At 31.9% G+C, this 17,230-nt stretch overlaps 2 protein-coding genes and 1 non-coding gene across 4 annotated transcripts; 2 read left to right on the top strand and 1 right to left on the bottom strand.

The window, feature by feature from the left end:
• Window positions 1-276: 276 nt before the first annotated feature.
• Window positions 277-1,876, bottom strand: LOC140674056 (uncharacterized). Its single transcript, XM_072907389.1, has 3 exons — window positions 1,670-1,876; window positions 1,213-1,414; window positions 277-864 (listed from the first exon to the last, which is right to left on the bottom strand). The coding sequence occupies exons 1-3, from the start codon at window positions 1,732-1,734 to the stop codon at window positions 379-381; spliced, it is 753 nt and encodes a 250-aa protein (XP_072763490.1). The 5' UTR covers window positions 1,735-1,876; the 3' UTR covers window positions 277-378.
• A 3,841-nt stretch (window positions 1,877-5,717) lies between these two features.
• Window positions 5,718-12,350, top strand: LOC140673871 (ubiquitin carboxyl-terminal hydrolase 22-like). 2 transcript variants are annotated; one of them, XM_072907111.1, is made up of 8 exons: window positions 5,718-5,826; window positions 6,383-6,751; window positions 9,277-9,409; window positions 9,542-9,757; window positions 9,955-10,369; window positions 10,480-10,911; window positions 11,134-11,283; window positions 11,434-12,350. In XM_072907111.1, the coding sequence occupies exons 2-8, from the start codon at window positions 6,632-6,634 to the stop codon at window positions 11,489-11,491; spliced, it is 1,524 nt and encodes a 507-aa protein (XP_072763212.1). In that variant the 5' UTR covers window positions 5,718-5,826; window positions 6,383-6,631; the 3' UTR covers window positions 11,492-12,350. The 2 variants fall into 2 exon arrangements, with proteins under 2 accessions (XP_072763212.1, XP_072763213.1); XM_072907112.1 differs by lacking the exon at window positions 5,718-5,826 and adding an exon at window positions 6,051-6,269.
• Window positions 12,351-16,484: 4,134 nt separating this feature from the next.
• LOC140674328 (5S ribosomal RNA) lies at window positions 16,485-16,604 on the top strand. The gene has a single exon (XR_012048191.1). It is a non-coding gene; the product is annotated as a 5S ribosomal RNA (ribosomal RNA).
• Window positions 16,605-17,230: the final 626 nt, after the last annotated feature.

Below are 17,230 nucleotides of genomic sequence, written 5' to 3'. Positions count from 1 at the left end.
CGCATTGCGCATGTCACAAAAGTCGGTTTCTAAGATGGCTGCCCAATTACTTCCGTTCTAAGTGAATCGTACCCCCACTACCGATATGCTCCCTCCTTAGTTTCTTTCCTCTTCAGATTACCGCATCCCTTACCACATCAATAACCTCCGAGGTTGACTAAAGTTAGTTTTGGAACGCAAATTATTGAATTATTGAATTTCTTACGCACATAATTATATGCTTTCCCTGAAAAAAAAGTGTAGTGTTATAGCGAATTTTCTGATTTTTTCTTGACATTGTTTTGAAATAGTGCCTTTATTAGTTGTTTTTTTAAATAATCTATTAATCAGTTGCTCATTTAGTCCAAACTCTTGCATTATTGTATAAACATTATCACTTCATATCAAGTTTTTATTATTAATCTTTTTTATAACAGATTTTAATTTGAATATTTGTTTTTGTTGATTCCAATTTTTTTTTTGCAATTTTCTAATAGCATTCGATTTTTCAGCAAGTAACCATCCCAACGATGCAATTTTATTTTTTAATATTTTCTTCGACGTATCGCTTGGTAAAATTTGCAATGAAATATCAGTTTCATGACTAAATATACTAGTGGAAGGCAACGATTCTATGTTGACATTTCTATTAGATGGTGGAGATTCTATATCATTTACATCGCTGAGTTGTGATACATCCGTTTGCAATGTATTAATATCAGCTGATTCTTCATTAAGTTTAGAAATATCTATATCGGAACATTCTACCAGTGCTGTATCTATTGTCGATGTGCTAGTTGCTGTGGTATCTATTAAAGATGTTTCATTAATATTTTCTGTCTGCAAAGGTATTGTCAGTGCACTGACTGATTTACTAATTTTTTCCTGCAAAGAGATATATTATTGTTACTCATTAAATTTTACTATCATGGAACTTTTATTTTACATTTACACTGCATGATGTCCAGTAGTTTCCATAACATTTGTCAATAATAATGTAATAATGACAATATTAACTGAAACAAGCTAATCTTTTTTCTTGGTTTTTTACTGATATAAATTTGTATACTATTATTGTATATACTATTGTATATATAAAAATTATTCTATTTTTTATAATTATTTTTATATTGTAATAACTAAGTAAAGTGAACTAAGTTAATCTTATACTGCAATACTATATTTCTAGTATAGAATAACATTCACTTTTTCCAGTATTTTATTAATACTTACGTATTTTGATCTCAAAATATATATTGTTGGTATTGAAAACGGTTTCAAACGAACTTTCACAGTGGAGGTTTTGTCAAAACATGATTCCTCAAAGTGTTGCGAACAGATCATTGTGCATTTGAAGTTTTGTATTTCGTGTAACCCTTTGTGCTTCTTAATAAAATTTATCCAAGCACATTTTTGATTTTCGTTTTTCGGGAACCTGTAAAAAATTATCGGAAGGATCTCAGTTGCGCACAGACCGATTCGACACAACCAATCATATCAACTGATGCTTATAGGGTCACCAGCATGATTAGCCAATCAAACCAGTTTGTGTCCAATCGATTTGTGTGCAACTGGGCCTCACTCAATTATCTAATAATTTTATGTGGATCTAATGATTTGAAAATTGTATATCTAAATAAAACATAACCTTCAAAACATTCTTGTTATTATATTAATGACAATTACTAACCGATGAAATGTTATGCCATAATTTCGCGCTGTTGTTGTTATGCCACAAGCCTGACAATGTACCATTTTATTTCATTATTTTCTTTAGACTTAATTGTGCAAAATAATACGCACATGTGTCTAACAACAGCTGCAGACGATGCTAATAAGCGTCAAAAAAGTGGACACTCAAAATGGCGGCTTCCGTCAGCAATTTGGCTAGTCCCCACCACCGATACATTCCCTCCTGTTTCTTTTTACTCTTTGGGATCCAGCCACGTAATTCCGCCGGCCGTAAAATGAATCCAGTTAGCGCCACTGTACGGCGGAGAAAAAGCGTTCCCTGAAAAACGGCGGCATGACCCTTCTCAGGTTTCTCTTTGATGTATATATGTACAGTCGGACACAGACTTCTATACTATAACTAGACGGCTAACTTCCTTATATATTAGACCTAAAAAGTGACCCCGAAAAATATGTACAACATTAGTAGAATAGAGAAAAGGAGGGGATAGATATATAATATGGCTACTATAGAAAACTCGTGTGTGAGTGACATTGGCTGCGTTCAGCAGAGAAAGCAAATCAGTGAGAGCTTAGTGATTCTTTATTGTGATTGGTTCTTGCATTTAGACCTTCGATGGATCTAAGTGCAAAAACCAATCACAATAAAGAATTACTAAGCGCTCACTGATTTACTTTCTCTGCTGAACGCAGTTATTGCTTTAAATTCAACCAATCAGCGTGACTGTCATCCTACTAATGATGACGCATGCGCATAAGTTTGTACATACTTTTCGGTGTTATGTACTTTGCCGGAGTTAGCAGTCTAGTTGTATATAGAAGTCTGTGGTCGGAGTTCTTATCTTACGACATTTTCAGTCCGGAATCTTCCCCTTAAACCTCTGATCCTACGACAAAAATTTGAGAGTGAGGGTATAATTCCCCTTTCGCAGTCGTAGTATGAGAAGATTTTTTGTCGTAGGATAAGAGGTTTCGTAGCATAAGAGGGTCTTAGGATAAGAGGTCCGACTGTATTTTTTACTATGGTCGGTATTCATAGTCTGACCTTATATTTAAGATCATCTTAAGATCCCGTTCAACCAATCAATTAGTCGTATAGCATCATTTTATTGGTTAAACGAGATCTTAAGACGATCTTAAATATAAGATCGAACTATGGCCGGTATTTATAGTCCGTTCTTATATATAAGATCATTTTAAGACATGTTTTTAGTTTACTTAAGACTACGTTCAGCCAATCAGATGGCCGAATAGAATTTTAAGACTTTACTTAAGACGAACTTGAATGTAAGAACGGACTATGAATACCGGCTTGAGACCCCGTATGTTACATTTGTATGTACATATATATCATAGGTATTCATAGTCCGTTCTTATATTTAAGCTCGTCTTAAGTAAAGTCTTAGGCTCGTATTCTAAGCGTATATTTAGTGGCACATTTATAGATCACTTTTAGAGGTGCTGATAAATGTTCTGGTAATACGACTAAAATCCGTCATATTCTCACCCTTTGACTATATAAGTATAGACTGCTAATACTCCCACTTTTCCCATTAGAGCAAGTGAGAGGTCTTTCAGCCAACATTCATTGACAGGTCAAATACCAAAACCCCTGGAGATTCAAATCATAAAGTAATATTAATTGTAAAAAAAAATAATAATACTTTAAATTTTATTAGATAAATTTTATTATATAATATGAAAAAATTATTAGATATAATATTTATTATATTTTTTTCTTTTATTTTTTACATTTTATAAAATTTTTATATACTTATCCTATTGATCAGAAAAAATAACAGTTTTCGTTAGCGTGTGCCTCACGAATGTTTTGTACTGATTTAATGTACTTTCTTTGCCAAAATAACTTAATTTAACTTTAAAAAAATGCTTAATATTAACTTAATTATGAAATATTTATGATTTTTCATAAGATCCATATCTTTTACATGATAATCAAAAATAATAAATATTTTGGACATATTAATGTATCTTAAGGTAAGTATAATCATTTTTTGCATAACGTTCTTAATTTTTAATTCATTTTTTAATCTAAAAAAATTGAATATTTTTTCCGCAGCTGTTAAAATTATTAATGTATCCACTCTCGGATATCGCAAAAAGTCGAAACTCTTTCTTTTTATAATTGAGGATGGTACTTCGTTACATTCATTTAATAATTGACAACAAGTATTACATTTAATCTTTATTAATATTTGTTTTTCAATGAAACCTGCAATATATTTGGCTGTATGCGCAGATACAGAATTTATTATATGCATAGGTATGTCATCTATATCGTACCCTGTATCTATTTCATTTAATTTTTCAGTATTTATTTTTTAGATAGCAACAGACATGACGTCACATTTTAGTTCGCCGTTTTATCGTTGGTATTTTATAGCGCTGTAAGCACTTTACTTGTATAGTCAAAGTTCTCACCGCACATTTATAGCGCCTTTAAGTTAGAGGTACATTTTGACTATCATGTCATACATCATGCGAATTGCTCGTTTATGGCGGCACTGTGATTGGTCGTCGCGCGGTCAATTACGCGCCATAAGATAAATTTACAACTTCATTATAAATTTCAAAAGCATCTATTCTATTTCGAAACATTCGCGACTCAAGTTCACGTACTGCATTTATTTCCCGAACTCCAATCGCATGATCAGTATCTTCCAAAATACATCCATGATTATTTACTTTCGTACTTTTGTATATATTTTTGTATTTATTTTGTACTTTTGTATGTACTTTTCTAGTTTAGTACTATTGTATTAACTTTTCGCAATTTATATACTTTGCTTTACACACTGATGCACTGTTAAGATAAAGAAAATTTTTAAAGTGCCTAAATATCAAAATTATTGTTGTGTAAAATCTCTATTAATTGTAAGAAACTCGATATATATCTATTTTATTAACAAAATCAATCATATAAAATCAATTAAACTTGTCAATCGTACCGTAACTGTTACGCACAGAGTGCTTTTATCTTGCTAAAAGGTGCCTCCGACCATATTTAGCGGCGCATCTATCGATATGGCATAAATGTGCTACAAATGTGGCTCAGAATAGGATTTTCACCATAAAGTTGCGCTTTTAGGCTAAACATGGCGGTCCGCCTCTAAATGCACTGTTAAATGTACGCTTAGAATACTGTCACATTTAGCGCGTCATCTAAGGCACATTTAGAGGCACATTTAGCGATAAATGTGAGCTCAGAATACGGGCCTTAAAATTCTATTCGACCATCTGATTGGCTGAACGTAGTCTTAAGTCGACTAAAAACATGTCTTAAGATGATCTTATATACATGAACGGACTATGAATACCGGCCCTTGTTTCTCTTTTTCAGAGAGCTTTGCGGCTCCATAAAGTTAGCCGAATCACTTTGATTTTTTTATAAAAATATTCGGCTAACTTTACTTCAAAATTTTAATTATTTAATTAAAAAAAACGATGAACCATCAAACGTTTTAATTGGACTACCAATTACTACCAAACGATTTTCTATCATGTAAGACCAATTTGGACAAAATTGCTTAATAAAAAAATATATTGATGCGGCTAATTTTACAGTCATGTCGTCATTTTACCGCACATGATTTTTTTCATTTTTCGGATAAACTATGAACCACCAAACGTTGTAAAAAATTTATTCGTGACGACCTAACGATTCTGCATCGAATAAGCTCTTGTTTAACTCGATTGGACGAAAAATAAAAATATTCGGCTAACTTTACTTCGAAATTTTAATTATTTAATTAAAAAAAAACGATTAACTACCAAACGTTTTAATTAGACTACCAATCACCACCAAACTACCACCAAACGATTAGTTAATTTTAATTATAAAAAAATCAAAGTGATTCGGCTAACTTTATGGAGCTGAGCTTTGCGCATGCGCGAAAAAGAGAGAGAACGCATCAAGCCATTCAGAGTGTTTTTTTCTACCTGAACTTACCCCCACTCTGACTATGGCCAGTCTATTCTTACCATGTCTATGGCAAAAGCTCTATGACGTTATCGGCATCTGCCAGATGACGCTTCTTTTGCCGGCGTCGACAGTGACCGGTTGATGTCCGTGATCGGATCAGAGCGAAGTCGGAGAACGTGGGATATATTAAAAAGACGAGAATTGAAGCGAGAGTAAGAAACCTATAGTGTGTTATAATTGCTATTGTTTTCCTCTCTTTCTTTCTTTCTCTCTCTCTCTCTCTGTTTCTCTCGCTCGTTCGTTTGTTCGCTCGCCATTACTTGTCGCGTTTCTCTCTCTCTCTCTCTCTCTTTCTCTCTCTCTCTCTCTCTCTCTCTCTCTCTCCCCCCCCCCCCCTGCCCCTCCCCCTTCTTTCACCACGATTGACACGAGCAGAGTTCGACGATCACGTACCTAGTTCAACATAGTTTGTTGCCGCCCGTGAAGGGGAGTGGATGTATTCAAATGTGTTTAGTTCTTATTTTTTATTTTTGTTCTCTTCTTAAAAGGATTTTGAGAATATCATATTTCTTATATTTTTTTTACATTCATTCATTTTTTGTTTACTTATTTTCACCTATCGACGGCCAGATTAGACCCCTCTTTTTGGGTCAACGTAGGTCTCTAAATTAAATACTTGGAAGAAGAAGACCGATTACGTTCTCGCACGTGAACGGAAGTAGCGAGTTCGGAGCTTCTCCTCGTACCTTTTTTTTTCATTTTCCCTAGGCCCACTCTCTTTTCCATGTCAACAATACGCGCGCTCCTGCCAAGGCCAGCAGTGAGCTACGCCCCTCACGTCGTTGCCGTCGTTATCGGAGGATCGTTTCGTACATCGTATTCACGGTGCCATCGCAAGATCTCGAGGATTGTCGACGGCATCATCGAATATCCGGAGTCGATAAGAAAAGGGCGGACGAGGGGAAGGGGGAGGAGGAGAACGTGCGGTCGTGTTGGCGTTGCTCCTGCCAGCCTGAGATGAGCGACCATGGTTGCATACATTTGAATAATTTTAAAGCAGCCAAAGGTATCCAGCCGTACAAAGTGATACACTCGTATTTTGTGACTAGTACATCGACCGAGGCACGTGTCAGAAAGGTATATATATGTTCTACCTCTTTCTCGCGTACGATATAAAATTCGGATTCTTTATCGAGCATTTTTCGAGATTCTCCGCTTGATTTTCGTTGGGTCTTTTCTGCTCACTTATTTAAGGAAGAATTTTATCAGTTACCATCGAAAGTATATTTTAAGAATTATGAATTTGACATTAGGCACTTTTAACCTTTCAAACTATAAAATTAATAATTAATTTGTTGAGTTCAAGTTAAGATTTATCCTATAGATCTAAAACTGAGGGATTCGTCACTAACAGTTATAATATACAAAAATTACCCTTTGATACGGATTATCCTTAAATTATATCTCGGATTACTTAAGATTACCTAATAGTATCTCAAATTAAAAATAAATTTTGAAAAAGAAATTTTACTTTAAATTATTTTAACGCTAAAGATTATTTAGATTTACCAAAAATAACCTTACCCAAAATTTTGTTGGGATTGCCGCTGAATTACCTAGCCCTTGTACAAAAATTACCTCAGTGACCTCAGTACCCCTCATCTAAAACTTATTTTTATGAATTTTTGTGCACAGTTTATTCTATAAAATTTTCATTTTATAAAATAATAGTTACTAAAAAAGTTAGTTTGATATAAGGTAATATTTACGATTTAAGATTAATTTATCTTCTACAGGACAAATTTTTTACTTTAACTCATAAATTGATTATTAATTTTATATTGCAAAAAGTTTTTGCAGTGTCAAATTTATGAATCTTGAAATTTATTTATTAACTTTTGACATAATTGATCCATTCTCCCTTAAATCTATAAGTATCTCTTGTCTGTTTTATTTTATATTTTCCTCTGCTTTGTTTATTTTAATTTGATACGTATATATATTCTAAAGTCATAAACAATTTAAATCATTCAATCAAACAAAGAAATCTCCTTTATTCTGATTGGTCAATCATTCCATTAAAAAAACATTTTAAGTGTTTAAAGTCTGCAAATAGAATAATGTACAAAATTATTGTTTTTCAACAAGTTAAGATGTTTATTGTGTTGTCACTTAGTATATTCAATAAATTTTACAATTATTGGTTATAAATTTATGGTTATTGGTTTATTTATGTTAATATGAGCGTAATGCACATAAAAGTGCAAAATAAGCATTTTTTAAATGATTAAGAGGATGCTGGACTATTGATCGAGTTCTAACAAAACAATATATTTGCTTAATATAAAAGTTACAATTTATACACATAAAATAAAATAGGTTCTCCCGGGACAGAATTGCATGAATGAATATTTGTGAACTTTTAGAAATGAGTTTAAAAGCCTAGATAAAAAAAATTTCGTTGCAGAAAATATTGTTGGCGTACAACATTTTCTGCAACGAAATTTTTTTTATCTAGGCTTCTAAACTCATTTCTAAAAGGTCACAAATATTCTTTCATGCAATTCTGTCCCGGGAGAACCTATTTATTCATTTTTATGTGTATAAATTGCAACTTTTACATTAAGCAAATATATTGTTTCGTTAGGTTAAACTCGGTCGGTAATCTAGCATCCCCTTAATATTTTTATAAATATTTATATAATATATTAAATATGTTGAAGAGTTACTAATTAAAATTGGACAAATTTTTTGTCAAATTATTAATAAAATTAACATTATTAACAATTAATTTTTTATTTAAAATTTATTTGTTAGTAAAGTTAATAACTTTTACTTTATTTTTATTTTAGTTATATATCAGAATTTATTTAAATAAAATTTTATGTTTGTGTATGTCAGAGAGAGAGAGAGAGAGAGAGAGAGAGAGAGAGAGAGAGAGAGAGAGAGAGAGAGAGAGAATGAACATATATAATTGTGATAAATAAAAAAGATTATAATTTTAGATCACAGATCTTTAATTTTGAAAAAAATTGCTTCTTAGGAAGATTGATTAAGTTTTGAATGTTGCATATTAGATGTCTTCCATTTAGCAATACAAATCGACACAAGTATCTTTCTGTTTTTTTTCAACATGTGATACTAAAGATAAAATGACATCAACTTGTGTCGCTAAATGGAAAGCACTTATTGTATAGAAATAAACAATAATATTTTTATATAAAGAAAACTATATTTTGCATTTTCCTTTTTTATGAGATGATTATTAAATTATGAAAAATATTTTTCTATTGCCATCTTGACTTGCAGTTAAACATTTATGTTTAATTGTAACAATGAATAGAAGAACCAAAGAATGAATTGAAAGATGAATGAATTATCTTAATAAAGAAATATATATTTAAGGTAAAATAAGGAATGTAATATTATATAAAAATATAGAACTGTGTTAAAAGCACGAGACTTTGTTAAAAATTATAATTTAAAAAAATTGTTCTAATTAAGCTTAAAATTGATAAGGTAGTGACTATTCTACATATTTAATCTTATCTTTTATATGCATTTTAAGATTATTAAATGTGCATATATATATAATGTATGTATACACAAAGTAAAGTAAAACATAAAAAAATGAAATCAATACTGAACATTTTATTTTACAGGCTGTGAGCTGTTTATGTCACATATGTAAAACATACAAGGATCGTCTACATTCTTGTCTTCATTGTATATTCTTTGGTTGCTATATAAAAGGTCACATACAAGAGCATGCAAAAACGAAGAAACATTTTTTAGGTAACGAAATAAATTTTAATTTTAACTATTTTATATATCCAAACGTTATTAAAAATAAAATTATACAATATAAATCTTAATTCTATTTATTATTTATATATATTCTATTATTTTACAACTAATTGATTTTAGCCGTGGATCTATGTTATGGAAATATCTTGTGCTTCCAATGTGGCGATTATGTATATGACAGAGAGTTGTTAGCAGTGGCAAAGGTACAATGGAGCGAGTCAGCAAAATCCTTGAGCTTCGGGGAGTTTTACCGGGCGTGGGAACCCTCACAGATAGAAGCAGAATTGCTCAGAAAACACCCGCGCCGAAGACGTGTCGTAGAAAATACCACTATAGGTATTTAATAGAAAAACTTTTAGCATTTAATCTAAATATCTAAATAGAGTTAATGTTAAGTGTATCTGTACAATTTTAAATTTGATTTAGTCGCATACCATATCATTTTCAGAGATGAATAACATAATTTGATAATTAAGATCCAATTGTCACTTCTTATATAACAGTATAAAAATCTATTTTGTTTTGACCTATAGGTTTAAGAGGATTAATCAATCTCGGACAAACCTGTTTTATGAATTGCATCGTACAAGTGCTGATTCATACTCCCTTGTTACGAGATTACTTCCTTGCTGACCGTCATCACTGCCCACAACCGAGTCGCTGTCTGGTCTGCGAAGTATCCCATTTATTCCAGGAATTTTATTCAGGCAACAAGGCACCACTGACGCTTCATAAACTTCTTCATCTGATTTGGACACATGTCAAACATCTGGCGGGCTATGAGCAGCAAGATGCCCACGAATTCTTTATTGCCACACTGGACGTTCTTCATAGACATTGCGAAGCCGCTCCAATATTAGTCAAAGATAATCCTCATCATTGCAATTGCATCATTGATCAGATATTTACTGGAGGCCTTCAAAGCGATGTTGTATGCCAGGTTTGCAAGTATGTTAATTTTTCATCTTTAGAGAAAGCGTATCTAGTCCATAAGAAAAGTAAATGTATAATATATCATATATAAATTTGTTTCAAAGTACCTCAATTTGTTGTTTTAGCGGAGTGTCTACTACAATAGATCCATTTTGGGATATATCTTTGGATCTAGGTCCGGCTGCTGATAGTTCTGGTTCCGATTCATCTGGGCTTCCTACTTCTCTGTTAGATTGTTTGGAAAGATTTACTAGAGCTGAGCATTTGGGTTCTACCGTAAAGATCAAATGTAGCAATTGTGAGACTTATCAGGAAAGCACGAAGCAGCTAACAATGAAGCAGTTGCCAATCGTGGCTAGTTTTCATTTAAAACGTTTTGAACACTCTAGCATCCAAGATAAGATATGTAAAAAGGAGAAGATTTCCACATTCATCTCTTTCCCAGAACAACTAGACATGACACCGTTTATGTCGCACAAGCGTAATGGTAACAACAATAGCGCTCTGATGGATGGTTTATCAAAAAATGGAGAGAATATGACTTTCAGTGATAATAGGTAGTGATAATCCACATGAATTAATTTTTAATTCTTTTTTGTTCTCATTCGTTTAATCAAGTATATTGTTTTACTACGCGAATTTTTTAATTCATCAATTGCTCAATCGCATGATGCGTAAATGCAGCATGTATAGCTGTATTGACGCTTTATGCGATTGATTAATCGATGAATTAAAAAACTTGCCCTATTTTAAATTAAAAATCTAATTGTTAATAATAGGTACTCTCTATTTGCTGTGATAAATCACAAGGGTTCTTTAGAGACTGGACATTATACTGCTTTCATCAGACAACAGAGGGATCAATGGTTCAAATGTGATGATCATTTAATTACAAAAGCTAGGTTGAAGGATGTCTTGACTAGTGAAGGGTAAAATAATAGGCACTATACTTAGAAAGAATAAAAATAAATAATCTAAAATTATTAAAATTTTTGGATTTATATCTTTTTTGTATTCTTTTCACATAAAAGATATAAAAAAGAAAATCTTGGTCATTGTTTAAAGTTTTTGCTTTTCAGATATCTTCTATTTTATCACAAGCAGATTTTGGAGTATGGTCGGAATAATAAAATATAAGACAGAGACGAAGAAAGAAAAGATGGATTAAGATAAATAATTTAACAAAGAACTGCTATTTCCTTCCTCCCCTGAAGTTAGACATTGATGACGCTTTACGTTTGCCGGAAATAAATTATTGTCACCGTCATTTTTTCATTTTGCCGGTGCATTTTGTGTTCGATGGGTTACGCCGACTGACTGTCCAGTCGAAATATGTGTGTATGTTCTAAACATAATGTAAGCATAGATATTAAGATTAGCTCAATTTTTTTAAATCAACTTATTACAATTTTTGTAAATCGCTGATTATTGTTATACTCTGACCTGACACTTATATACATGATGTGCTGGGGATAGGCCTCGAGTGCATCTCTTAATTTTTGCACTTCTGCCAGCAGAATGTCATATTACCGATCTCTGAAATGTTCCAATGTACTTGATATTGGGTTGTCGCAAATACAAAAGATATTTTTAACTGTTTAATATAAAAATTAATAAGTTTATAATATTTTTTATATTTACAAATTTAATTTTTCAATTTCCAATACAATTGAATAAAATTTCGTACGTGATAAAACAAACTAATTCTCTCCTGAGTACTCGCCGTGCAACTCTGATTTGACGGTGGCGACATGACAAATTACAGAAATTGTTTTATTATTGAATTCGATATTTTATGTAAGACAACCTGATATTTTTTTGCATGCATATAGAAGTGTATACCAATGTAGTGATATAATTTCTTAATTATAATGGCTATCCCTAGACGACTCAATTTTGTGTACAGATGTAATAACAGTAAATATAAGAATATTATATATTTCAAGGCGGATGGACTTCTTGCTGAACTTCGTATAATAAAAATCTCTGATATGTTGTTCTGGTTAGTTTTTCTTTAGTTCCCTTTATGTACATATTTAGTTTCTTATAATATATGTTACACACACACATATATATATATATATATATATATATATATATATATATATATATATATACACACACACACATACAGGGTGTCTCAAAACGACCGTACCACCTCTCGGGTGCAGGTAGAGCGGGTTAAGACTCCTGAGTAATCACCGCGGCCATATTGAAATCGTGACGTCATAAGCGAGAAATGACACCCTAATTTATGTTACGACTGACATGTAAATAAAAACATATTTCAACGAAATAATACTACCAATCTTTTCAGAACATTTGTAAAAATGGATGGCTGGTAATCTTTTCTCCTGACAATTGATAAATAACTGTAAATTGAGTCCGAAATGAACCCTTGAAATGCGGAAAAACACGCGATTTGACTGTCGAAAGGAGAGGAAAATGTTACTTTACACAGTTTATTCCTTATACAGCTTGGCAGCCGTCCATTTTCACAAGTTTCATAAATACGTTGCACATCGCAACACTAGCAAAAAGCAAATAATTACGACGTAGGTCGCAACATAAATTGGACTGTCATTTCTCGCTTCTGACATATTTCCCAAAAGAGAGAAAGAGACAGAACTATATGTCGCCACTGTCGACATCGAAGTTCCGCGGCGAGTACTCAGGAGCCTAGAAGGCACTGTGAAGACTCCTATCGGCCGGCTGCGAATTACTGTTTCGCAAAAACAGTATTACAGCCAAAATACCAAGAGAATCTTAATAAAGATTTGATATTCGTAATCAGTAGGATATTTGACAGGTCGCTACAGAGCGATTTTTTGAGAAAAAGATCAAAATAAAATTTCCAAAAATGTGTTGTTGATCGCGAAAGTTACCGCGGTCAGGTGTAGTTGCGCCTTGAATTCGAAATCAATTTATTATAAATTTTTTAGAGTCAAAAATGCAAAATCTGACTCTTTAGCGACCTGCGTTATTATATAAAGAATATATAAAAAAAGTTTTACAAAGAAATATAACTTCTTTATGAGCTAAATATTGTAGAAGCGGATATCGCTATCTGCACCTAAGGTACAGCTAACAGAAATATTGGCAGCATCGCGTGAGACAAGATAGAAAAGGATCGTGCATCCTTGTTCTTCTAACATATCGGTCTGAAAATGCTTTCTGGTCTCGTGGCAGAAAGCAGTAATGTAACAAGGCTAATGGGCGCCCACTTTTTGTGAAATTTATATTTGCATATATACATATATGTATATATATGTCCAAGTGTAGTTAAAATTATATATACGATAAAATATTGTTTGATGATGATGAATAATAACAATAGAATAATTGCTAACAAAATAAACTATTATAGTATGTAGAACACGGGCGCCTGTTAGACTTGGCATTTTATTGCTTTTTCGCTATCAATATTTTATTATTTTATTATATATATCATCTGCACGATGCGATCTATGATTTCGCAAGAACAATATTACGGCTAAAATATATAAAGAGTTATAATAAAATCATGATATTTGTAATTTTTATTTATATTGGTCAATGACATCCTGCATCGCTTGGGAAGTAGTGGCGCGAAAAATTTTGTTAGATAAGCGCTAAAAGGAGTTTTTAGTGGGTGCGAGTCCTACATAACCCCTCCGGAACAGCCGGTGGAGTATGCATAAAGCATTTTCCCCTCAAAAAAAAAAAAAGATAATGTATTGTACTCAATAATATATTTATATATATATTTTCGCTACTGACGTAACTGGTTAAACTGTGGTAGCGTCGGCACCTTTGATGTTGAGGTTTATGAATCACATGACCCATCGCCATATTCTTGGTTGGAAAATGCGCCAAGTATAAATGTGAAATTAAAAATATCAAAAGTAAAATATTTTTATTTAAAAATTAAAACATACTAAAAATTTTAAAAAATAATATTTTGAAGATATATTTATAAATACTTTTTTTTATATAAAATATATAATAAGTAAGATAATAAAAAAAAAACATACTAAAAAGTAAATTATACATATTTTACGTATAAGATAACGCAAATGAATAAGATTTATATATGCATTTTATAAAAGAATATATAATTATAAGATAATTTATTTTGTTCTTAAAAGTATGAACAAAATACACATAAATAAAAAAATATAACTAATTTTTAAATTCTTTTTTTATTTCTTAATTTGTTATCAAAAAAGTTACAAATAGTTGAAGTGTTAAGGCACAAATAATTATGTTCACATCCTGATGTTTTGCATTTAGCAAAAAACTAAAAAGAATCAAAAAATAATGAAAATTAAAAATAATAAAATAATTTAAACTAAAAATAAATAATAAAATTATAAAATAACAACAAAATAATAAATTAACAATAAATTAAAAATAAAAATTTTATCTTTTAGGATCTTTCGGAAATCAAAAAAAAACTAATTCCCTTTGTACCCGTAACATTTTTACAATTTGTTACTGCACAAATATATCCGCCCAATTTTATTTTATATGAATAGGCCTAACCTGTTCTCCATTCACTCTGACATAAACACAGACTTCTATATACAACTAGACTGCTAACTCCGGCAAAGTACATAACACCGAAAAATATGTACAAACTTATGCGCATGCGTCATCATTAGTAGGATGACAGTCACACTAATGATGACGCATGCTAATTGATTGAATTTAAAGCAATGTCACTCACACACGAGTTTTCTATAATAGCCATATTATATATCTATCCCCTCCTTTTCTCTATCCTACTAATGTTGTACATATTTTTCGGGGTCATTTTTTAGGTCAAATATATAAGGAAGTTAGCGGTCTAGTTATAGTATAGAAGTCTGTGGACATAAACCAACAACGCTGTCATATTGTTAGTTGGATTTTTCGCGCATTCCAGTGAGAAATGACCCACCGATCAATATCAAATTGACATCGAATCGACATCAAATCATCGAAATTACATCGAATTGAGATCAAATTGATATCGATTTGATAAGTCATTTCTCACTGGGATGTGCACTGCAACTCAGGACCTTGATTTTTGTCTACTGTCGTAACTGGTTAAACTGTGTTTTCAGGCCGTATCCCGGTAATCCGATTTGCTTGAGGAGTAACAAGAACAGCGCAATTGCGCGATATTTAAAATTTTGTATAAGTTACTAAAACGCATGCGCGCGTGACCGCAGCGCACGTCCATATCACTATACGTCGCCCGTCGTCATTTTACCGCACATGATTTTTTTCATTTTTGGATAAACTATGGATCACCAAAAGTTGTAAAAAATTTATTCGTGACCTAACGATTCTGCATCGAATAAGTTCTTGTTTAACTTGATTGGACAAAAAATAAAAATGTTCGGCTAACTTTACTTCGAAATTTTAATTATTTAATTTTAATAAAACGATGAATGATCAAACGTTTTAATTGGATGACCAATCATCACCAAACGATGACCAAACGATTAGTTAATTTTAATTATAAAAAAATCAATGTAGTTCGGCTAACTGTACGGAGCTGGTGCAGATAGCGATATCCGCTTCTACAATATTTAGCTCAAAAAGAAATTATATTTCTTCGTAAAACTTTATTTATATATTTTTTATATAATAACGCAGGTCGCTACAGAGCCAGATTTTGCATGTTTGACTCTAAAAAATTTATAATAAATTGATTTTGAATTCAAGGCGCAGCTACACCTGATCGCAGTGACTCTCGCGATCAGCAGCACATTTTTGGAAATTTTATTTCGATCTTTTTCTCAAAAAATCGCTCTGTAGCGACCTGCAAAATATCCTACTTACGAATATCACAATTTTATTAAGATTCTCTTTGTATTTTGGCTGTAATACTGTTTTTGCGAAAGAGTAGTTCGCAGCCGGCCGATAGAAGTCTCCACAGTGCCTCCTGTCGACCCTTAAGCCGTAAGAAATTAACCAATTACAATTGACTTTAGAGAAGTATAATGAATATTATTAGTTCATTTCTTACGACTTAAGGCTTACTACAGTTATTGTAGACCCGGCCTTAAGCAAAGTACGTTTTATGTAAAAAAAAAACCTATAATAACTATTTTTTCGCAAGTGCTTTGATATATCTATATCAACCAGAAATATTACTGTTGTTAACGGTCATACCACGTTGTAAAGCACCAGTTCTCGTCGGATCACTGAAGTTAAGCAACATTGGGCATGGTCAGTACTTGGATGGGTGACCGCTTGGGAACACCATGTGCTGTTGACACTCTTCTTTTTTGCAAATTTAAATATTAATATTTTTTGTTTCAAATACATACTTAAATTATTGTGAAAATTAAAATCTATTTTATTAATAGTTGTCTTAAAATTCTTAAATTATAAATAAATATATAGAATGTTTCATAAAACTTCGATTAAAATAATAATACTATTATTAGGAAGAGCAAAGAGTCTCTGGACATATATGTAATAAAGGTCGATATGTTCTTAATTTTTTGTAATGCGATTCACTTACAATTAGTAGAACCGGCTACAATGAATTTATACTTGTGGCTATGCTTATGTATTTTTATATAGATTGGAAATTTAGATACCGTACGTATGCGCTATGGTATCTGGCCTTCTGCTTACGGCTTCTGCAATTTTATGTGCTTCCACCTTAATTTGAATAACCAATATGCTAAATAAAGTGTTTTTTAATTTTCCAAACATGCTTCTCGATTAGTGCTTTTTGAATGTCCTTAATCGTATTAAATCGGTTTTCTTTCAATTGCAACTTTATCTTATTTGGAAAAAGAAAATAGTCTGGCGAACGTTTCCGTCGTATTCAAACTTTTAATTGCAACACGTTGAAAAATTCAGTCCGGGAACTTTCGGGACGCACCTTTGTAT

Source organism: Anoplolepis gracilipes, chromosome 15 (assembly GCF_047496725.1).
Source record: "Anoplolepis gracilipes chromosome 15, ASM4749672v1, whole genome shotgun sequence".
Classification (NCBI taxonomy): domain Eukaryota; kingdom Metazoa; phylum Arthropoda; class Insecta; order Hymenoptera; family Formicidae; genus Anoplolepis; species Anoplolepis gracilipes.
This window is presented reverse-complemented; position numbering and strand designations above follow the sequence as displayed.

Excerpts from the sequence above, each read along its gene's own strand:
- LOC140674056 (XM_072907389.1), bottom strand. The coding sequence starts at position 1,734 with ATGGTACATTGTCAGGCTTGTGGCATAACAACAACAGCGCGAAATTAT. Across the intron at positions 1,415-1,669 it reads TATGGCATAACATTTCATCG|GTTCCCGAAAAACGAAAATC; the intron begins GTTAGTAATTGT and ends AATTTTTTACAG. Across the intron at positions 865-1,212 it reads ATATTTTGAGATCAAAATAC|GAAAAAATTAGTAAATCAGT; the intron begins GTAAGTATTAAT and ends ATCTCTTTGCAG.
- LOC140673871 (XM_072907111.1), top strand. The coding sequence starts at position 6,632 with ATGAGCGACCATGGTTGCATACATTTGAATAATTTTAAAGCAGCCAAA. Across the intron at positions 9,758-9,954 it reads CGTAGAAAATACCACTATAG|GTTTAAGAGGATTAATCAAT; the intron begins GTATTTAATAGA and ends TTTGACCTATAG. Across the intron at positions 10,912-11,133 it reads ATGACTTTCAGTGATAATAG|GTACTCTCTATTTGCTGTGA; the intron begins GTAGTGATAATC and ends TGTTAATAATAG.